General features: G+C 43.9%; 1 protein-coding gene across 3 annotated transcripts in view; it reads left to right on the plus strand.

The window, feature by feature from the left end:
• The window catches only part of ERI3 (ERI1 exoribonuclease family member 3), a 218,124-nt gene that overhangs the window by 10,942 nt on the left and 183,765 nt on the right, over nucleotides 1–23,417 (plus strand). For 2 of the 3 annotated variants that reach the window (XM_053392678.1, XM_053392680.1), the window contains exon 2: nucleotides 18,723–18,991. In XM_053392678.1, the coding sequence (XP_053248653.1) occupies nucleotides 18,723–18,991 (269 nt within the window). Of the gene's footprint in view, nucleotides 1–4,025; nucleotides 4,133–18,722; nucleotides 18,992–23,417 lie in introns of those variants that run through there. The other variant, XM_053392679.1, reaches the window with a different exon arrangement.

Genomic DNA, 23,417 nt, shown 5'->3' on the forward strand with positions numbered 1-23,417 from the left:
AAGAATTAGAGAGCTGGAGCTCTTCTTGGAAGCAACAGAGCACACCGTCTCCACCAAGGAGGAGACAGGGGACTCCCCTGAGAAGGAGGCTAGTTCACCAACACAGGAGCCAGATATATGGAGAAACGTGACTCAAAGAAGTAGGAGGCCCAGGGTTCGCTCTGATTGTTTAGAAATACGCAATCGCTTTGAGGTCCTTTCCCCTAGCATGGAAGACGAAGAGCAGACTCCATTTGAGGATCTCTCCCTCATTACAGTCGATCAGGTATATGAAGACGAGCAGCAAAGGCAGTCTTCAGGGAATGTGCAGGCGACCTTGGAACGGACAGCTCACGGAAGAACCCCGACCAGACCTAAGAGGAGGCGTGTAGTGGTGATAGGGGATTCCCTACTGAGGGGAACAGAAGCAGTGATCTGTGGGCCTGACAAGATGTCTCGGGAAGTGTGCTGTCTCCCCGGGGCTAAGATCCAAGATGTAACTGAACGACTGCAAGGAATCATAAAACCCACTGACAAATACCCCTTCCTCTTGGTTCATGTGGGAACCAATGACACTGCAAGCAATAGCCTCCAGAAGATCAAAAGAGATTACGAGGCTCTGGGCAGGAAATTGAAGCAATTAAATGCACAAATTGTCATCTCATCTGTCCTCCCAGTTGAACGACGTGGCCCAGGGAGAGAGGGAAAAATAGTGGAAGTGAACAACTGGCTTCGCAAATGGTGTAAACAGGAACGGTTTGGATTCTTAGATCACGGAATGCAGTTTCTTGAAGATGGACTTCTGGCAAGCGATGGGCTGCACCTCACAACGGTTGGTAGGAATGTTTTTGCAAAAAATCTCAGAAACCTCATCAGGAGGGCTTTAAACTGACTAATGTGGGGGAGGGAGACAGTGCTCCTGAAGGTAGGAGTCTATCAATTGATGAAGATGATCATCCAAATGTCATAGACCGAATGGAGCAAACAGCACGCAGACCTAGTGGTGGGAGGAAAAAATCCTTAAATAAGAGACACGGGGGAATGATTAATGGACTTCAATGTCTGTACACTAATGCGCAAAGTATGGGAAATAAACAAGATGAGCTTGAGCTCTTGGTACAGCAAACTAAATATGACATAATAGGCATCACTGAAACCTGGTGGGATAAGTCCCACGATTGGAATGTAATAATGGAGGGATACAACCTATTTCAGAGAAACAGACCAGACAAGAAAGGAGGAGGAGTGGCGTTATATGTCAGGGATGTGTATACCTGTGAAGAGATCCAAGATTTAGAACCTCAAAGCCAAAGTGAGAGCATTTGGGTCAAAATTAAGGGAGAGAAGAATAACAGTGACCTCATTGTGGGAGTCTACTATAGATCCCCAAGCCAAACGGAGGACATAGATGATGCCTTCCTGGAACAGATGGCCAAGCATGCAAAAGGAAGGGAGATAGTAGTAATGGGGGACTTCAATTACCCGGATATTTGTTGGATGTCAAACTCAGCCAAGAGCATAAGGTCAAACAGATTCCTCACTGGCCTTGCAGACAACTTCATTGTCCAGAAAGTGGGAGAAGCTACAAGAGGAACAGCCATTTTAGATCTGGTCCTAACCAATGTTGATGACCTGGTTAGTGGGGTAGAAGTGGAAGGATCATTAGGCGCGAGTGATCATGCTCTTCTGAAGTTTACTATACAGCGGAAAGGAGCAGCCAAGCATACTAGGACTCAATTTCTCGACTTTAAGAAAGCCGACTTCATAAAACTTAGGGAAGTGCTGGGTGAGATCCCATGGACAGTAATACTAAAAGGAAAGGGAGTTCATGATGGCTGGGAGTTTGTTAAGAGGGAGATAGTAAAAGCACAACTTCAGGCAATACCAATGAGACGGAAACATGGAAGGTGCCTAAAGAAGCCAGGGTGGCTATCTAAAGAACTTTTAACTGAGTTAAGATTAAAAAAGGATGTGTACAAAAAATGGAAAAGGGGGGAAACCACCAAAGAGGAATTCAAACAAATAGCCAGCACGTGTAGACACAAAGTCAGAAAAGCTAAAGCACAGAATGAACTCAGGCTTGCTAGAGAGGTTAAAAGCAACAAAAAAGGCTTTTATGGGTATGTTCGTAGCAAAAGGAAGAACAAAGAAACAGTGGGGTCACTCAGAGGAGAAGATGGTGAAATGCAAACAGGGGACACAGAAAGGGCTGAACTCCTCAATGCCTTCTTTGCCTCAGTCTTCTCCGATAAAGAAAACAATGCCCGACCTGAAGAATTTGGAGCAAATGATTCAGCAGAGGAAACACAGCCCAGAATAACTAAGGAGATAGTACAAGAATACTTGGCTAGTCTAGATGTATTCAAGTCTCCAGGGCCAGATGAACTGCATCCAAGAGTATTAAAAGAACTGGCAGATGTGATTTCAGAACCACTGGCAGTCATCTTTGAGAATTCCTGGAGAACAGGCGAAGTCCCGGCAGACTGGAGGAGGGCAAATGTTGTCCCTATTTTCAAAAAGGGGAAAAGAGAGGACCCAAATAATTACCGCCCAGTCAGTCTGACATCAATACCAGGGAAGATTCTGGAGCAGATCATTAAGCAAACAGTCTGTGAGCACCTGGAAAGGAATGCTGTGATCACCAATAGTCAGCATGGATTTCTGAAAAATAAGTCATGTCAGACTAACCTGATCTCGTTTTTTGACAGAATTACAAGCCTGGTAGATGAAGGGAACGCAGTGGATGTAGCCTACCTTGATTTCAGCAAGGCATTTGACAAGGTGCCCCATGATATTCTTGTAAAGAAGCTGGTAAAATGCGGTCTTGACTATGCTACCACTCAGTGGATTTGTAACTGGCTGACTGACCGAACCCAAAGGGTGCTCATCAATGGTTCCTCTTCATCCTGGAGAAGAGTGACTAGTGGGGTGCCACAGGGTTCTGTCTTGGGCCCGGTCTTATTCAACATCTTTATCAACGACTTGGATGATGGACTCAAGGGCATCCTGATCAAATTTGCAGATGACACCAAACTGGGAGGGGTGGCTAACACCCCAGAGGACAGGAACACACTTCAAAACGACCTTGACAGATTAGAGAACTGGGCCAAAACAAACAAGATGAATTTTAACAGGGAGAAATGTAAAGTATTGCACTTGGGCAAAAAAAATGAGAGGCACAAATACAAGATGGGGGACACCTGGCTTGAGAGCACTACATGTGAAAAGGATCTAGGAGTCTTGGTTGACCACAAACTTGACATGAGCCAACAGTGTGACGCGGCAGCTAAAAAAGCCAATGCAATTCTGGGCTGCATCAATAGGAGTATAGCATCTAGATCAAGGGAAGTAATAGTGCCACTGTATTCTGCTCTGGTCAGACCTCACCTGGAGTACTGTGTCCAGTTCTGAGCACCACAGTTCAAGAAGGACATTGACAAACTGGAACGTGTCCAGAGGAGGGCAACCAAAATGGTCAAAGGCCTGGAAACGATGCCTTATGAGGAACGGCTAAGGGAGCTGGGCATGTTTAGCCTGGAGAAGAGGAGGTTAAGGGGTGATATGATAGCCATGTTCAAATATATAAAAGGATGTCACATAGAGGAGGGAGAAAGGTTGTTTTCTGCTGCTCCAGAGAAGCGGACACGGAGCAATGGATCCAAACTACAAGAAAGAAGATTCCACCTAAACATTAGGAAGAACTTCCTGACAGTAAGAGCTGTTCGACAGTGGAATTTGCTGCCAAGGAGTGTGGTGGAGTCTCCTTCTTTGGAGGTCTTTAAGCAGAGGCTTGACAACCATATGTCAGGAGTGCTCTGATGGTGTTTCCTGCTTGGCAGGGGGTTGGACTCGATGGCCCTTGTGGTCTCTTCCAACTCTATGATTCTATGATTCTATGATTCCAAGGGTTCCTGCCTTCTCTGGAAGGGCGAGCTCCGGGATGCTTCCAGCCAGACACATCTCCGCCTCCCCGCCTTGCTGAAAGGTCTGAAAACTACATTTCCCATGATGCCACAGGAGAGAGCGGCGCGCGGCAAACTCAGTGTGCGCATGTCCGAATCCATGAATCCCGCCCCTTAGGGCGGGAACCGCAGTTGTGGTTGGTTGCTACGGCTGCCGCTTAGAGCGAGTTCGAGGGTCAGAGGGCGCGAAGGTGAGTGGTTGCTGTTGGGGACTCGTGGTGCTGAGGGATGGGGGTGGCCGGGGCCGTCCTGGGGGGCGGGGGTGTCGGGTGTCGCTAGATAGGGAGATAGCTAAAGGACGTGGAGCTGAGGGGCGTGTTGGATGGGGCTTTAAGGGCCCGCTTGGGCCCTACGGCCAGGGTTGGGGGAGCTGAGCAGGCGGCATTGGGCGGCAGAGCTCGGCCTGGAGCGATGGGCTGAGGGAATCTCACCAAGTATTTGGATCAAGGGGCGCCGGTGCCCCTGTCAGCGCGGGCGGGACGCGCTTGGGAAACGGAGTTACCAAGATCGAGTGGGGGGATGGGCTGAGGTAGATGCAAGGGAGAACCCAGTAAGGCCTGGCTGGCAAAGGTGCATTGGGGGGTGCTGGGCCTGTGCTAGCCGGTGTGTGCTCGCGTGCCTTTGAGCATATAGGAATTTGCATAGGAGACTGCGAACACGGAGTAGCAATGCCGTGGTTTGCGGGGAGGGGGCTGGATGCCTTTGGTGCAGTATTTTTTCCTGTGCCTAGGATCTTCTTGTAGTGTTGAGACACGAGGGTATATCCGATCTAGAGGGCAGATTGCATTGGGCCAGGGGTTGGAAGCAAGGGGATTTGGTTTAAGTGGGTTATAGGTTGTTCCTATACTGCACAAGGGATCTAGTTCAGCCTTTCTCAACCTTGGGTCCCCAGATGTTGCTGGACTACAACTCCCTTGATCCCTGACCACTGGTCTTGCTGCCTAGGGATGATGGGAGTTGTAGTACCACAACATTTTGGGGACCCAAGGTTGAGAAAAGCTGGAGTTGGAAGAGTGAGGCAAGAGAGGTGTGCCAGTATAGAATTAAGACTTGGGTCAGAAGTGATGATGCTATGTTTGGGTTATGTCAGGTATGGATGCATTGAGAATTGAGATCTGGTAGAGACCAAGCCAGAATCTAAGGCAATGGACTGTAGTGACAGGAGGAATTGGGGGGATAGGTAGATTGGGGTTGTTAATTAAATTATTTCTTTTTAAATATTGGAAGGGTTGTATTTGATACAGCTGCAGGTGTTCCATGGAATTCTAGAGTTGGAAAAAACTAACCATTTAATCTATATTCACACACATGCATAACTTGCACCAGTAACTGAGGAGTAGAAGCATGGATAGGTGGTAGATATTAAAATATATAAAAGTGTGGACTTTGGGGAAGTATACTTTTGGAGAAAGACAAGGACAAGGAGCCTGCCACTGCACATTTAGGCTGCAATCTTAAACCATTTACCAGGAATTCAATCCTGTCGAATTGAGTGAGATGTCTTTCTGAGTAAAACATTGTTGGGAGGAGCACTCTGTCAGTGCTTGCCTTCACAGTGTACCCTGTTTGCCACATTTCCATTTATAAGAATCTCACATAGAAATGCATGTACAGTGGTACCTCGGGTTACAGACGCTTCAGGTTACAGACGCTTCAGGTTACAGACTCCGCTAACCCAGAAAAAGTACCTCAGGTTTAGAACTTTGCTTCAGGTTGAGAACAGAAATCGTGCAGTGGCGGCATGGCAGCAGCAAGAGGCCCCATTAGCTAAAGTGCTACCTCAAGTTAAGAACAGTTTCAGGTTAAGAACAGACCTCCAGAACGAATTAAGTTCTTAACCCGAGGTACTACTGTATTGATATATTGATGGAGAGGTATGAGTTAGCATTCTTTCTAGCTTGCCATGATTCTTGAATTAGATTTCTTCAATACCATTGCCAGGCTTCTGTGGTGTTGCCTCTAGTTCAGTGGCTTCCAGAGTTTGTTCCCACATTAATTTGTTTGCTGAAGAATATCTTTGTGTGTTGTAGAGTACAGTGGTACCTCAGGTTAAGAACTTAATTCGTTCTGGAGGTCCGTTCTTAACCTGAAGCACCACTTTAGTTAATGGGGCCTCCTCCTGCTGCTGCTGCGTGATTTCTGTTCTCATCCTGAAGCAAAGTTCTTAACCCGAGGTACTATTTCTGGGTTAGCGGAGTCTGTAACCTGAAGTGTTGGTAACCCGAGGTACCACTGTAGCTGGATTGTGTGTTTAGTCGCACACTTTGTGTGTGGTGTTGGACAATCTAGTTGGGCCTTGCAATCATTCTACACGAGCTGAGAACACACTCCAGAATGCACCAACACTTAATAAACAGTTGTGGGTATACTGTGCTTCAGGAAAGCTTAGCTTTCATTATTGATTTTGTCATTGGGAATTTATGAAAAGTTTCGGGGATCTCTACAGCACAATTTGAAATCTACACAGGTTTGTCTTGAGGATCTAGCAGAGACATGGTTAACTGAGTTGTACTTTATATCAAATGGGATAGTGGGTGGCTAGGAGGAGGAGTTTTGTTAGGGAGTTTCTGAAAATAGTTGCCTTGTGAGACATTTTTCTATTTTTGTAGTGTTACTTAAAACATTTTTTGTAGTCCTTTTTAATGCTCAGGACACTTGTATGTAAGTTTGGCATGTGAGATTTTGCTCATTATATTGTTTGAAAAATAATCAATGTGCCAAAAGTTGTTAAGTGAATGGCTCACTGGGGAGTGGTAAGAAAACCTGTGGTTTCAGATATGCTCCAAGCATACCCGAAGCTAAGTTGATTTTTTAAATAAAGTTTTTATTTAAAAACTTCTTCTTCAGTTATAGGATGGAATATTTACTTACCTATTCTATTGCTTTACAGTAGGTCAGTTCTACATTTCCTGCATATAAAATGTTCAGTGAATTCTCTCCTTTGACCATCATGATTCACTTATTCAAAATATGGCTCATGGGTGCCTGTAGGGTTTTCTGTACCTAGTACACTGCATGTTATTTAGTCCCTCCAACTTACTGGCAAGAGGCCATTGATTTCCATAAAATTTGCATGTTTATCATAGGCAAACCAGTGATCACTTTGCAGGTGGTACAGAGGGGCCAAATAAATTAGGGGTCACATACAAGTGCTAAGATGTCAGACAGAATGCCATTAGTTGAGGCTTTCCCCACAATTGTATTTCCACACTAGAATTTCTGCCTGCCACACAGCTGTTAAATGCACAGATGCCCTGCTATTCCTCTATACTAACTCTAAACCAGGGTAGTTAGCCATTTTGGCCCATAGCTATATGTAGGATTGTGCCATATAATGGAAGTTACTGGAATCTGGACTGTATAACTAGATGCAGAAACCTGTTTTAGTAAAAAGAAAATAAATGTGATCAGCTAGGAATATTCATATAGGTTTACCAAGCTGTTAGAATAACGATGTTGGACCTCTTCTCTAACCGCCCCCCCCCCCGTGCAGCTGAATCCTGTTCTAATACCTCTTTTGGATGAAGGATTTCACATTTGGTTTTGTTCCTTAAGAGAACATTTTAATGCCTAGCTTCATTTTGGCTCTATTAATTATGGTACACACATAGTTTCTTTGATGTAGGGAATCTTGTCTGCATCAAGAGACAAAATATAAATTGTGCATGGATCCAGTATTTTGTGTTGGGGTAACATAAGGCGTGCAGGTGAAATTTGGCTCACCATTCCTCCCCATTTGGCCTATGAGACTATTTTGGGCAAGCCATATTTACATTTATATGACTTATTTTTTTATTTTATTTATGTATTTGTTTAGTATACCTTAGATATCAGGGCAGTTTCACAATGTAAAAATATAAGATAAAAAACACAAAATACGTAATAAAATGAGAACAACTTCCTCCCCCACAAACCAGTAGCTTCCCCCCCCCAAAAAAAAACATTTAAAAGGCCGTAGAATATTAATCAGCCCAAAGCCTGGTTGAAGAGGAATATTTTTGCCTGGCAAACCTCTCTGGGGAGAGCATTCCACCAGCAAGGCAGCCACTGCAGGAAAGGCCCGTTCTCGTGTTGTCACCCTGCAGACCTCTTATGGAGGAGGCATACGGAGAAGGGCCTCAGATGATGATTGCAGTGTCTGGGTAGGTTCATATGGATAGAGGCAGTCCTTGAGGTATTGCTGTCCTGAGCTGACTGACAGGTATGCTGATTGTCGGGCAGTTCAGAAGCTCTGTGCAAAGTTCTTCGCAAGCCCTCTGCTTGGGAAGCACTGAGCACAGCCTGTGGCAGTGGAGGAAGATAAATATCTGGTCTGCTGGGCCAAAAAAGTTCTGCACCCTGAAGCTAAGATTAGCACCTGTGGATTTCACTCAGTGTTCAAAATTCACCATGTGCATTTTGCACCTGGCTATTGGCCACTTGTGACCAAGTGAAGGTGCCCAGGGACCAGGATGGTGCCTGACATCTCCACCATCCTTGGATCTGGACTGTTTTCACACACAACACATTCTGTAGAATTGCATCTCTTATATTTTATCTGCACAATCAGAATGAATTTCAGGAACCAAAAAGTCATATTGAAAAATACATCTTTTGAACCACCTGGCCCCAAAATGGCAATAGACATTCCATTTTGGTGACTGTAATCCTGGTTTAAGGAGCCATTTGGCGCCTAGCTTATATATCCGAGTTTCTAACACTGGTTTCACTGAATCTTCATTAGATACAGTAAGATAGCTTGGTCGCTAGAGCATGAGACTTAACGGCTTGACTCAAGGGTTGAAAAAGGTTCCCTACTCTTGCACTAACCTATGTTTAGTGTGACATCCATGAGCCTAGATTTCTCCTGGGTTCCTGCTCTCTCTCCTTCTTTTAATTAACCATCCAAACACAACAAATGGAGGTTAATCTTAATTGTGGCTAGTTTCAAGTAAACCAGCTTCAGGAAATTTGGTTTGAAGTTAGCTTCTCTGAAACTAGCCATAGTTAAGAATGACCACAATTTGTTGGGTGCAAATGTCATGATAAGCTATGGTTATTCAAAAATAGAAGTGAAAGCTTTTGAAGTTCTCCTCAGAACATCCTGTACATGTGGGAAGGAGGCAATGTGCAAAACTAAGAGGAGGCTAGGCTTGTTCATGTCTCACTAAACCAGTTTAACTGCATTCAGTCATCATACTAATGAGTACATTTTTCAAATACACTCAAGATGTGTTTAAGTATAAACTGGACTGTAGGCTTTATGGGTTCAGAATACTATTGGCATAAGACAGTGGAGTGCACCTTTGGGGGTGAAGTCAAACCTGGTTTAGCAGCACCGAAGTGACCTCTCTGGGGCACAAGCCTGGGCAGTGTGTATGGAGGTCCTGGGCTGCCCAGACAACAAAACCCCCCTCTTGGTCTCACTGATGTGGACCAAAGGAAAGCAGAGCAATACATTTGACACCAGCTTGGCTGAAGGAGTTGCCGGAAGAAGGCATACAAGGTGCCATCCAACCCTCTTAAGGACTCCACTTTGGATTTGTGTAGGGTTCACTCCTCAGTCTTTTCTTCTGCAAGGCAGAGGTGGATTAGGATCAGAGTTTTCTTTCTCCTAGATGGGCTACCTTCCTAGGTTGATGAGCCCCATCTGCCCCTCACTTCCCTCTACAGCACATGCAGAAACCACCTTCTTGACTGTTGGACCCACTATTGGTCTCGTCTGCTCAATCTGCCAGAGACTGTCTTTGCATGCAGGGGAAGACCCTAACTCATTGGGAGTTTGAGACCCATCGACTGCCCTCACCTTGCTTAGCCGGCCAGTCAAAGCCCTTTCCTGGAGTGTGGCTGCTGTCATATGCTGACAGCTTCTAGGAGCCACAGGTGAGTGCAGGGTGGGGACCAAAGTTGGAGAAACTACCCCAGAAGGAGCACAACATGTCCTCCACCAGAGGTATTACACCATACACCCTAGCATATAAATGAAGATGATTTAATCCTTCCTGACAGACTGAGTCTCTATCTTAATTTTCACCATAGGTTAGTTATCCTAACAGAGGCACACTTGTTCCTGCCACAAGGAGAAAGCAGGAGAGGACGTTATGGCACCATGGTCATACATCCATTTGTTCCATAACCCTCTGTTCTTTTCCTTCTTTATCTGATTTTTTTAAAAAAAAATATTCTGAACACTTTGAGTTCTGAAACCACCACAACATTCTGAATTTAATGTTTTAATATATACATTTTTTCCTCGATGGTGGTGATGAAGCCCCTTTTATAGGTGGAGCTAATATGATGTACATATTAGAAATTTTATAGAGATTTAAAGAAGTTGAATTGTGGTGGAGGGAAGCTGCGGGTGGGTAGGGGGAGTAATATGCAATAAGTATGTTTTCGATGTTTTTGAACTTTTTTTCAATTTCTTTTTCTTCTTTTAGTGTTCTGTTTTTGCTTTATTATTTAAATAAAATTAAAAAAAAAGGAAAAAAAGCAATTTGAATGGAGATTAGTGGAAGTGGACTTGGGCTTCATTTATTGCTTTCCTACTGTGACAATGTTGCCAGTGTAGAAATGTAGGTACATGTCCCTCTGAAAGTGCTAGGTGAAGTGAAAGGCTTACCCCTGAGAAGGCTGTTATGGCCTTACATCCCTACAAAGTGAATGCTGGTTTTTCCATTGCATCCATGGACTTTTTCTGGCATAGGATGCTTCCAGCTCTTGGCATACCAGTGCAAGCTTTTGCAACTGGTCGGTTTCCGTGTGCATCACAAACTGCCCTCAGGCTGAGACCCAGAATCTTTTAATGGGTGGGTTATCTCATGTATAAAGCAACAGTTTAGAGGTTGTACACACTACAGTGCAAATATGATCTTGTATTATGGGGATGGAATGAAGGTGCTGCTTTTGGATTGGTGTATATTTTGAAGATGCAATATGCTGCCTCATTGGACTTAATGGTGACAGGACCAAAAAGAAGAAAAGGGCATATAACCTTAGTAAATTACACAAAAGAACAACAACCTTGCAGCACTTGGCTACAGAATGGTGCCAACAAACGCCAATGATTGACTGTTGTATGAATTTATCTGGGTTGGTGTGGTTTTTTGTTGAAAACCAGCTATTGGAATAATCTGTCTCATTTATGCCCATGCATGGGTTTGATTTGTTTTAATTACACTTGCCTGTAAAATTTAAATATTAGTATTATGCACAAACATCCCATAAAACGAAGATTCATAGGCTAACATGTCTCACTGCAAAAATTAGTTGCATGCCTGAGTATCATTCATTGCTTGTTTGTACTTTGTAACTGCAAGGCAGGCATTAAGCATTTCTCACGGGGCAGGTGAGGTCTCTCTTCCCTGCCATTGTCTGCCTTTGTTTCCCCCTCTTCTTTCTCTTGGGGATGGATGTGCATGTGTACACACAAACACACACACACAGTCCCTATTTCGATTACTTTTTCCTCTGATATATCCAAGCTGTGTAGCAGCCTTGGTGCCAGGGCTTCCCAGTAGCCCCTTGGCAAACAGTGTAGTGCAGCTGGGAACATAATGCAGCATAAGTGGTGCCTTCCTGGGTCACACCATCTAGCTTAGTATCAGAGCTCAATTGAGCCAGAGTTTACCAGGGCTTAGTTCCTGCAACCTGGTTTCTGTGCCAGAGCTTGGCCCTGGAATATGTGAAATGGGATATTAATACATTTGAATCGCTACCTCCTGCCAAAGAAGGGAAATCTCCCAGCTCCTGCAAGCTCCAATTTCAATACAATATTGCTTCTGTTCTACAGGGATATCAAAATACAAAATATAATTAAGCTTTAAGTGAATCTTCATGAATCTTTAGGTAGTTATTTTGGTCAGGTAACTTTCTAGAACAATTGGAAGTGCCAAGTTAATTTCACCTACAGTGTGTGGAGGCTATCATGGGCCTCAGCTCTGACCGTTTTTTCTCACACACACACACACACACACACACACACACGAACCTGTGTCTTCTATAGCTAAGATATTGTATCCTCTTAATATTTCTAGCAGTCTATTTTTTATTAATTATTATCACATCATTATTAATTAATAATGCAGCCAACTGGAATGGCTCATCACACCCCAGTGTTGCCATGTTCAAATGTAAAATATTTCTGAAATACTTTTAAATTATCTTCAATATTTTATTGGATTGATATATTTGTGTTCTAAAAAGCTTGTCTCATTTATTTTGAGAAGAGTGGGTGGGTAAATTTCTGTTATTTACATAGTACCTCAACCTCAGGCACATCTACATTATTAGCACCTTTCAACATCTGAATCAGATATAATTTTCATTTTTCTTATCTGTGAAATTTCTAGTTCCTGAAATGTATAAAAATGCTTTAAATATGCACATGCTATTAGTTCCTTTGGCATGTTCCCTCAATGCACAGAGTCAATGTGGGGCGTGTAACTGTACATGTTGGCTCCACATACAGGCTTTGTGCATAGGGCTAAAGATCCGAGAAGGGGCACCATCATCTGTACAACTGTATGTGTGAACATGCTCAATGCAATTGGAAACCCTCCACAGTATGTGGAGTGCCTACGTCTATACAGGGTAGGCAGCCCCTCTTGTGCACCTACCTTTATGAGTTGAGGATGGGGATAGGGAAAATGGGGTGCATTGGAGGTGAGACTGGCAGTTGCAAGACTCCTCTTCACATGTTTAGTCTACTTGTGGAGGCAACATCTGAAAGGAGCTGTTGATTAGGGACATATGGTACTTTTCTTTCCGATCAATAGAAAAATGAGAGGATTATTTGTATGATATACAGTACTAGTGACCAAGAACACAGACAAACTTGCCCTAGGTGCCAGAATGTATTGAGCAAACTAACCCCTCCTCTTTTTTTAAAGCGTTCTAGTATTTCATAAGAAAAAGTTACCAATAGCAGGAGATGAAATCATGGACAAGTTTCTATAATCTGTAATGGTCTATAAATGTCTTATCTTGCACTCCTCCAGGTGGATATTTCCCGAGTTATTGGGTGTTTGAATGTTGTACATTTTTCCATGTCACACACACTGACTCTGTTAAAGTACTTCATGATGCCTAGCCATATTTTATAGCAACATGGAGTAGTAATAGTTGGAGAATATATATGAAATATTGACATGACTGGCCAGTTGGGATGCTTTGCTCAGTCAAAGGTTATAATCTGACCCTTGACATGCAGGAAAAACGTCATTCTCTCTGTGTGTTTATCTAGATGATGTTTCATTTTATTTCTTAATGATCTTTTGAAAACTCAGAAGTTCAGCTTTCATTTATTTACTGAAGAAATTATAGATATTGAACCTGTGACAGGTTGAAAACATGAAACGATGCTTGATGAAGTTGTGGGAACTGCATGAGTGAGTTTAAACTGGATTTTCTGTTGTCGGAGGATAGGTGTTCAGGTCCCTGAATAGTTCATTTTCCTTCCCCGTGACTCATGATGGGGAGATAGGGAGAGAGAGAGATCTAGTTCACATGTCATGCTAAGCCAAATCATGGCTAAGCTCTAATGTGTCAGCTTCTGGAGAGGAGATCTCAGCTGCATTGCTTCTCCCCAGTTCCTCTACTGTGCCATGCTCTGCTAAACCATGGCTTGTCTTGTTGTGTTATCCAAATCTTGGCTTGTGGTTTAGCTCTCCTGGACAACTGACAAGCTATAAATCAGTGTTTCTCAACCTTTTCCGGACCATGACCCTCTTCCGACCTTGTTTCCTTCCTGTGGTTCCCCCATCCTACTGGTAGAAAGCTAACCATATAAATGTTTTGTTTGTAAATAGAACATGTTTTGTTTATAATTTTTATAATTAGTACAAAATACAATTACATAAAAATTATACTATTAAGTATTTCTTGATCAATGTGACCTTTGTGCTTGATGACCAGAAACAAGCTTTTTTTATATCTTGTTCTATTGCTGTGAGGGATAACTAAAGATCACCTCTGTCCATTATGTTAAGGCGATTCCGCGTTAGGCTGCGTAAATAATTTGCACAACAGAAATCTCATTCTATCAAATACTTCACTTCTCTGTTTTCTGTTTTCTTTTCTGTTTTCTTTTCTCAGTCACTTCTCTGTTTTCTTCACTTCCCTCTGTGGCCCCCTAGTCTTGTGCCATGCCCCCCCCTTTATGTGATTTTCACCTGTGGCAATCAGCACTTGAAAGGAATGGTGAAGACACTTGAAAAGTGTTTGGAAACTCTTCTTTGCAGCAGCTTCATCCCCACTTTAGAGATCGCTGGAGCACTCTTTAAGGGAGTGGGGAACATTTGCAAAGAGCACCTGTTTTAAGGCAGACCCTGCAATCCCATCTGAGCATGGGAGGGTGGGGATTGCCCTTAAGCAGGTGCTCTTTGAAGCACTGCTCCAGTGGTCTTTAAAGGGAAAGGGAGGAGACTGTTTCAAAGAGTGCTGCAAAACATCACCTGTTTATTCATTGCTGTGCAATGGAACAGTCTCTGGCAGTGCTGGTGACCAACTCTGGCAGTGACTGCTCTGTTGCACAGTGATGAAGACAAAATTGGGTCTACCTGCTTTTGCTGATTCTTTGGAAAGCTTGCTCCATGCTGATCCTTTTTGGAGGTTGAAGGGATCAGGGCAGAGCATGCTTTTTAAGGAAGTCCCGCCCACCAGCTGATGCCACCAGCAATATCAGCTGCTGGGTGGGTTGGTGTTGCTTTGAGGGAAATAGCCTCATGGGCCAAATTGCACCAGGCAGGCCCAAACCAAGTCAGAGTTTATACAGGTTGCAGAACACACATGTTTCAAAAAAGACTATGACACACAGATTTTGTTAATGTTTCTTATCCTCCCAGCTTGAACTTGGGATCCTACACACCCACACCCACCCACCCACCCTTAGTCAGTACCACACCAACTGTTCAGAATCAGAATGGTATCTGGGGACTGATGCCACTTCGTGAGTCTGAGGAGATGTGCATGAACACTGAAATTTAGTTTAAAATGGCATATGAGCTGGCTTCTGGGGAAAAAAGCTTCTTCAAAGTTTGGGGCTGTTATAGAGACAGTTACTGCTGGGATGTTATTGCTGCTTCCCTTCTCTAAAGTAGCTTGTTGAAGTCTTAATGTCAGTATTGCCATTTGTGTGCTCTTTCTCATGGGCATTTCTTAATTTCATCCAACTCCTCCCCTCTGAATCTGTGCAATGAGTGCTGGCACTTGCTTTAAAAGCAGTACTTTAGAACTTGTGAAGTTAAATGGTGATGAAGGAGAATTCTCAGCCCATGTAGAATGAATTCCCTTAACCCAAAAGGAACCACGGTCCTCCCACCCCATGGTATATCATGAATCTGAAAGCTGGAGCAGGGGTTCCATATTAGAAGATGGATATCCAGACAGATATGAACCCTGACACTTCTCTTTCAAGAAAATAAGCACTGGATATGTGTGATTATTATGGACTTCTGCCCTTTACTTTTCTTCCATGACTGAGATTCTTCTCCCTTGAGGATGGCAAGCTCTGGTGCAGGCTTCATATATAAGAATATGAAGCAAAGCAGTTGTTTGTGGAAGCCTTACACATGAATAGGTTTGGGAGACATCCCATCATCTCAATTCAATAAGAAAGGTATCAGTTAAACTTGTTTCATGTTACTGGCTGGGAAAGGGGCAATTTGTCTTAGCCCCTGTACGAATCACAGAGCTAGATTCTAAAATAGGGTTATAATTGCTCATGCTCATGAAAATTTATTTATGTGTAAGAGGTGTATATATATATGAAATAAGCATGTGTGGCTGGGTGCTGGGTACAGCTGCATGCATTTCTTGGATATATTTTAATATTTGATACAATGGCTCTTGCTGTTCTGTATACTTCCCTGTACAGTTGGCGAGGGCCTGGGTTTTGCCACAGTAAAATATTAGCGAAGCTGTTTTACTCCAGAGCATTACATCTGCCTGATAGCCCTACAGCTACACAGCTTGGCAGCTTTGAAGATTTAAAAGGCGTCTCTCTCAAATACATGTTACTCTATGATGGGTTGGAAGTGACTGTTACTAACTTCTATTTGGCTGTAATGTATTTATTAATGACAATAAAAGGCGCTAGATGGAAAGATGGTAGTTATGGCAAGGAACCTCTAGGATAAATATAATGTTAGGCTACAAGGGCAGCTGCTTATTATTTTTGTAGCTTGGCTTTCCAGTTTCCGAGGCTTGGTCCATTGCTTTATGGAAGCAACATCTTTCACTTCTGCTATTTCCCCTCTTCTCTCTCCCCCTCCCCCGGTGCTAATTCACCACAGTGTGAACCAGCCTATTCTGTAAAAATCTCCACTTGCAAAGTGGCCCAGTCTTTAACCTTTCTGTGTGCATGTGAGTGCATCTCTCTAACCAAAAATCCTTCTGTGTGAAGGTTATAAAATGTGTATTTACCTGACCTGCTCATCTTCAATTATCTTCTAATCTGGCCCTTCACTGGTCTCGCAGGTAAATACAGCTTTAGTTCTTCTTTAAGGCATATTATTTACCTCATTAAGTGTGTATTTTGGCACGTGCATTATTTACCTGATGGACTAACGGGTACAGAGGAGCAGTTGGTGTCTGTTGTATAAATAACCCTAATGTTTGCAAGGGACTCTGCCTCCCGCCTTTGTGTTTTTGGTGGAAAGTCTTTTCTGTTCCACCTAATGGTCATCAAAGGGTCTTTCCTGTTCCTGCTTGCAGCAGGAAGATGTGAATAATGTACATACCAATGGAGGGTAGGTCTAAAGCTTTGCAGTTTTCCACCGCAAGTAGCCTCCATCAGCAGGAGAGAAGAACTAGCACTAACCTGCCAGGGCCTTTGGGGATGAACTTTATGGCACAGTAAGACCTACTGAAAAGCTATGGATTTAGGTAGTGTGTGTGGTGCTGGTATTGCTCAGTTAGTATTGTTGGGTCTAGTAAGGGTGACTCAGCCAACTTAAGATGTGTTCTTGGTCTAACATACTAAGGTATTGAATAATTTCATCCCGCACCTTATGCTAGTTTTGAGTATAGACAAATGATTCAAAGGGTCTTAAAAGTTTAGGGTTGTTCTGTTGTGCAATGGAATTGCCCTCTCCTCTGCTCTGCAGCGCCCCCCAATCTGCTCCAGAGGTTTGGGAACCCCCCAGAGCACATTTTGGTGGCACACAAGGAGAGGATGGGAAAGTGTCATTGCACTAGTGAGACTCTGCTCATGCATCATTGGATTCAACTCTGTTTCTTTGTTTTCAGTTTGAGCTTTCAACGTGGAAAGCCGAGTGTTCTTCTAATCCTTGCTCAGTATTCCAGGGTACAATATTATAGGAAACCTCTGCAAGGCTGTAACTTTATCTTGGAGATCCATTTAGGAAAGGTGCTGAAGATCAAGCATCTTGAGAAGGATTTTTTTTTTTTTGGTTGGGGGTGGGTAGGAGGGTTCAGTGCCAAGGTCTTAGGTATGTGTATGCAGGTCTCTTGTGGTCAGAATGAGTTAACAGGTGAAGCTTACAGTTGGCTGTCTTTAGACATCTGTAGTATAAGCTACTGCTATAGAAGCTGCACAAATATGGTACGAGTAAGTAGCACTGAAGGTAGTCACTGATCAGTATGATTTAAAAGTTTATTAAACATATGTATACATAGTTTGCAGTGATGCCAAATAGCAGCAAAATTTTTTAAAACAACAACAACCTTGCTCCTCCAAAGAGTTCATTGTATGTACATAGTCTTCCCTGCATTGTATCCTCTGAGATAGGTTAGGCTGAGAGATTGTGACTTCTTCAAGGTCACCCTGTGAGCTTCATACTCTAGAAGGGAGCTGAACATGTGTTTTCCTAGTTTATGTGCAACTCTACTCATTCTATTCCAGGGGTCAGCAAACTTTTTCCACAGAGGGCTGAGGGCTGGTCCCTCAGACCTTGTGGGCAGCCAAACTATATTTTTTGGGGGGAGGGAATCCCCCCCACGACTCTCCCCCTCCCTTCTCCACAGCACTGGATGAGCCCCAGTGGCTGCTTACCTGTGCCTTGCGAGTGGCAGGGGCTGGCGGTGGCGGACAGACGATGAGCGGTGTGAAAGGGCTGGCTCCAGAGAGGGGCTGCTTAAAATGGCACTCAGCCAACCGCGGCTCAACAAAGCCCAGCCCCCTTCCTCCTCTAGGCAGGGTGGGGAGAAGCCAGGAGGAGGGAGGGAGGAGGCACCGCCGCAATGTGTGTGTGTGGGGGGGAATGGCACAGCGTTAGATCAGAATTCCCACACCAATCCACACTGCGGACCATTCGCGGGCCGGATCCAGAAGGCAATAGGGCTGGATCCGGCCCCCAGGCCTTAGTTTGCCGACCCATGTGCTATTCCATTTGTCATATCAATTGTTGAGTCTGAACTGGACCAGGCATAGTAACTTTTAGTGTTGGCTGCTCATGGTTACTGTTCTCACCAGATGCTCTCTTAGCTCTATTTTCACTATTTGGTAGCAAGTATTAAAAAAGGGTTTTGGGGGGCAGGGGTTAAGCATTTGAGAAGGGAGGTGTATAAAGGGTTTTTATTTCTCCTGCTGTTTTATTGAACTGCATTATATGATATTTTAATAATTTGATTCTTGCATTTTTACTGTTCTTGTTATTTTGTTGTTGCTGTGGATACTTTGTTTCAATGGCAGGGTGTACGTATTTTAAATAAATATTGTTTTAATAAGAGTTAATTTCCAGCTCTCCACCCAAATACTTTACCGCCATCATGGAAATACAAATTTTGATCTATAAAGTGTGTATCTGGGAGTAACACCAGCTTCTTTCTCTCTCTCTCAAGTTCCAGATGCTGCTAGGTGTTCAATGGTAGCACTTGTCCGTACCACAGCAGCAAGGCTTCACCTCAAGTTACTCCCAAGAGTGAGGAATACTCTGCGCTCCCTTCTGCGGTTTTTTCCCCAGCGGTACGGTTCCACTACAACCGGGAAACTGGCGTCTCACGGCTTTGCTTCCATGGCAGCAATGTCATCCTTTCCCCCACAGAGGTATCACTACTTCTTAGTGCTGGATTTTGAGGCCACATGTGACAAGCCGCAAATCCATCCACAGGTAATTGTTTGGCTTTAGTTTGTCTAGTTTTCTACAGGAGACCTTCTGTTTGGCATTGAGGGCTTTGCAATCTGTGTCTTCCAACATGTTGCATCTGAAGAGTAGTTGTTTCCTAAGCATTTTTCTTTCCCTTTTTTGAGATATCTATATCTCACTAGCAGATAATGTAGAATCTGGATTAGAATATTCAGATCTTAGGCTTCCTCGTAAGCTCACACTTTGGCAATCCACTCTTACACCCTCAGTTCCTCATCTTTAAAATGAGAAACTACTTACTACACAGGGTCATTATGAAGACAGAAACATATTCTGCATTTAAAAGCGTTAGAGAAATTCATAATAATTTGTCATATGTTTTCCCTTTGTTCACTCCTGTAAGTTGCTGTTCCACCTCTTTGTTTTTCTCTTGGCATGAGGAGCTTCATGATGCATTTTTTTATTGAGCCTTTCCTCCTAAGAAAGCATGGACTCTGGAGGAAAGCTCATCTTTTCTAAGTTGTGATACTGCATTTATTGTCCTTTACACTGCCTGTGTTCTTTTCAGTGGGAATAGCCAACTTCCCTAATTTGCAAGACAGTGAAACGGCTTTGAGTGTGAATGTATGCTGGATTTGACAGAGGAGCTGGAATTACAGCACCTCAAATTGTTGACTTTTCCTGTTTGCATTTTTCTCACTCAGTGGTAATTATGAAGTCCAATGTTCTTTACCACTTTAAAAGGTACCTTCCAGCTGTTCTGGGCCTCTGGATAAATCTTGATTGCACAACTTGCTTCCGCAATTTTGCTTAGAATTTACCATCCTCGTGGAAAATACATCTGGAAACACTGCGTAGGTTCCCATATTGCCAGTTGGGTCTGTGTTTCTATGCAACACATACTTAATATTCTGCAATAAAAAATGAAAAAATTATTCAGAAAGTCAAATTTATTTGTTTGCTCAGGTTACTTGATTAAGAGTGCAATCTGATGTGGGGAGGAATGGGGAGTGAAGCGGTGGATGGTCCATCACTCCCAAGCCCCTGCTGGCATGGACAGTCCAGGATGAGTGGTGTGGGGGGCATACTTACCTCTCCCCGCATTCATGGTTGTCTATTTTGGCCAGCGCCCCCCTCACTGGAAGATCTATTTCCAGGCTTGTTTGGATGGGAGGACCATTCCTAGGGGATGCCCATTGAATGGGGAGGGGCCTGGGATCCAGTGATTACAAGGCTGCCTCAATTGCACTCCTGCCCCAGAACACCCTGTTTGGGGCCCCAATGCTGACTACTGTCAGTGGGAACACTGCCAACAGTAGATAAGTGCTTTTTCACTGGTGTAGTAATGGCCTCTGCAGTAGATGTGGCCCCAGCCGCTGGAGCTCCTTTCAGTCAGCAGAGGACATGCCACATCCCCACAGTCCTAACTCCCAGGTAGCAAGCTGATCTGGTGTTAGGATTGCTCAGTAAGTCTAATTAAAAATGGTAGCATTTACAGTTTGGGAAGTTATTCTGGCAGAGCGGTGGAAGGGAAAGAAACACCTGGGATACTGGGAGGCAGTACGAGTGCAGGTAGACCTAGGGAGATGCGTTAGTCCTTCATGATCACCAGAAGCCCAAACAATATGTATCCCTTCTGGTTTCCCCTTCTAAATGCGAATAATCCAGCATTATTCACAGCTAAGCAGGGCAAGAAAATTAATTTAAAAAATGAAAGTGGAGATTCTCAGGATATTGCATATGACTGTTATGTATTATGCAGCTGAGATTTCTATACTGTTATGGCTATGGAGATCTCTAGTCTCCCTGCTTAATATTTTGAATTGGAAAGGGTTGCTAAATCAAAATGAGCCTCCTCGTCAGCATGGTAATGAACACTCAGGATTGTGGGTTTCAGTAGAGCCATGTCATCTCGCTGTTTTTAATTCAGGTTTGCAGTTAGAATTGTGAGCCGATAAGGTTAGTATATTATTTCATTGGGCTGAAAAAGTGCGTTTATTCCAATATGCATTAAGCATTCAAGTATTTTAAAGCTATATTAAGCACTTTCCTCCTGATTTTGTTTTATTTGTTTGTTTCTAATGGGACCATAATGCTTGAAGGTGGTTGTGGTGGATCAAGGGTCCAACCCTTTTGTATTGTCCTCTTACCTAAAGGTATAGAATACTAATTTGGTTGGGTCTTGCTTAGCTTAAATGGGTGTGGGGGGGAATTGGAGGGTGGGGGGTGTAGATTTCATTAAGGTCCCCTCCTTCTCATTCCCCAATAATTGGTGCCCTGGAGAATACTGGAGTGATATTCACTGTAAATCACGCTACCATCTTCAGCTTCCTTTCTAGGCCCTCTTCTTACTTTGTTTCAAAGAGTGTTTTTAATCTGTGCCTCAGTTCTTAGAGAAGATGCAGCTCAATATTAGCCATCTTGTAGATGTGCCTTCTTTCATGTTACTTTGCTGTGTGGAGAGGAACTACAGTAAGCCCGAAACTTACACGGGCATTACATTCTGGGGGTTGTGCCTGAAGCCAAAATTGTGTATAGTTGAAACCCACTGGGTTCAGTGGCGGGTGGGATTGCCAAAGTCTTTTTTCCTGGAATCTTGGCCCCTTTCTGCCCCGTATTATTTTTTTTGCCACACACGTAAAGCTGAATGTTCACAAGTTAAATGCACATAAGTCACAGGCTTACAGTAACCTGAAATAAACTGGCTAAAAACAATCTTCCAAAACTCCTGTGTGTCTGTGGGAAGGCGCGGTTGATTTTTTGAGAGTAATTCTGCAGGAAAACCTTAACTTTTCTCTGGCTGTTTCCTGTGCACCCAGCCTTGGGTGCAAAGTCCTGTCAAAGCTGTAAATTTGCTCTAGCGTGTCCCTTTGGACTTGTGTTCATTTTGATGCAAAACCATGATGCATGTGGAGCTATTTTACAGCTGGTAGTAAAAATGGAGCATGAGTGGAATACTATTACTACAACTTTAAGGAGCTATGCCCCCCAAGTCCTTGCTGTGGAATATGTAACAATATGTGCCGTTGCAGCTTGGCTATATATTTTGTGGGGAAGATAGTGCATTAAGGTTGGACGTTATTCAATTGGATCTTTTCATCAACTGTGCCCAGGGCTCACCTGCACCATGCATTCCTTTGCCCAGGGCTGTCTTGCTATGCTTTTTGTTGGAACCTGTAGAGACACTAAAGAGACTTTACTCAAAAATATCTTACTAAAAATGAGAACTTGCTCTGTGTGTCAAAGTTATATATCTTTACTTGTGTGCATTTAATGTGAATATAGAGGTGCTTTTGGAGAACAAGCTGATGTGTAGATTAGCTAACCTATGCTTGCAGAATCCTTTGCTGAAAATTATTTAAAGAGCTTCATTTTAGAGCCCTGGACTTCAGGACAGATTGAAGAACAGCAACACTTGAACTAACCAGCCATTGCCCTTGTGAACTTCAGCATAAGAGGTTTAGCTTCAGGGCATAACTCCAGGTTTATTCTGAGAAAGCCATCGTCTTAAAAAATGGAATGCAACTTACTCCTGATGGCTTACACAATGAGGACCAGGAGTTGTGTTTGGGACCAGTCTGTAGGATCAGGGCGATAAGTCAGAAATAAAATAGAGGGCCAGGCATGGCAAAGCTGGGATATGGAGCAAGTAGCCTAGAACCAGGGCTGTTCTGCCCATGAGGTGAAGTGAGGAGGTGCCCACATGGGCAGCGTACGTGCCTTGCCACCTCCACCACCAGCAGAGAAGCAGCAGCTGCACTGGTTTTGATTCATTCAAATAAGATAAAAACAATCATTGGGTAATTTCTGTATTATAATGACATCTATAATTAAGACAACCAAAATAAAGATGCCAAAAAAACTGAAATTAAGTTGGTCCACAAAACTGGTGCTAGTAAATGCACTTCAGGAGCCTACAGCAGCCTGGATTAAGTTCAGTTCAGAGCGGGCAGGGACTTCCTACAAGGCTTACAGTTGACTCCCTTTCTTTTCCTCTAGAGGAGGCTGGCAGCAGCAAAAGGGAAGGGCTGGGGAGAGCATTGCTGGTTAGTCCTCTTTGCCCAATTCCCAGGTATTCCAGTTGCTAGTGCTGGACCTACTTCTCTTCCATAGCTCAGTGGTAGAGCGCTTGCTTTGCATGCAGAAGGTCTTGAGTTTAATCCCTGGTATCTTCAGGTATGGCTAGGTGGACTGATGGTCTGACTTGGTATAAGGCAGTGGCCCAGTGGCGGAGCTTCATGCTCCGGCCACGGGGGGCGGAGGGCAGGCGGGGGCGGGGCTGGCGGGCGTCCTGGGGGTATGGCACGCCGCTTGCGGGGGCGGGATGCCCAGCGCGGGCGGGGGGCAGCCGCGATCACATCCCACCAGGATTGCGCTGCCGGGGGCGGTGCGCTCCCTCTCCTTCCTCTGCCAGTGAGAAGGCCCCACTTTGCCAGATCCTTGTGGGGGA

Source organism: Podarcis raffonei, chromosome 6 (assembly GCF_027172205.1).
Source record: "Podarcis raffonei isolate rPodRaf1 chromosome 6, rPodRaf1.pri, whole genome shotgun sequence".
NCBI lineage: Eukaryota > Metazoa > Chordata > Lepidosauria > Squamata > Lacertidae > Podarcis > Podarcis raffonei.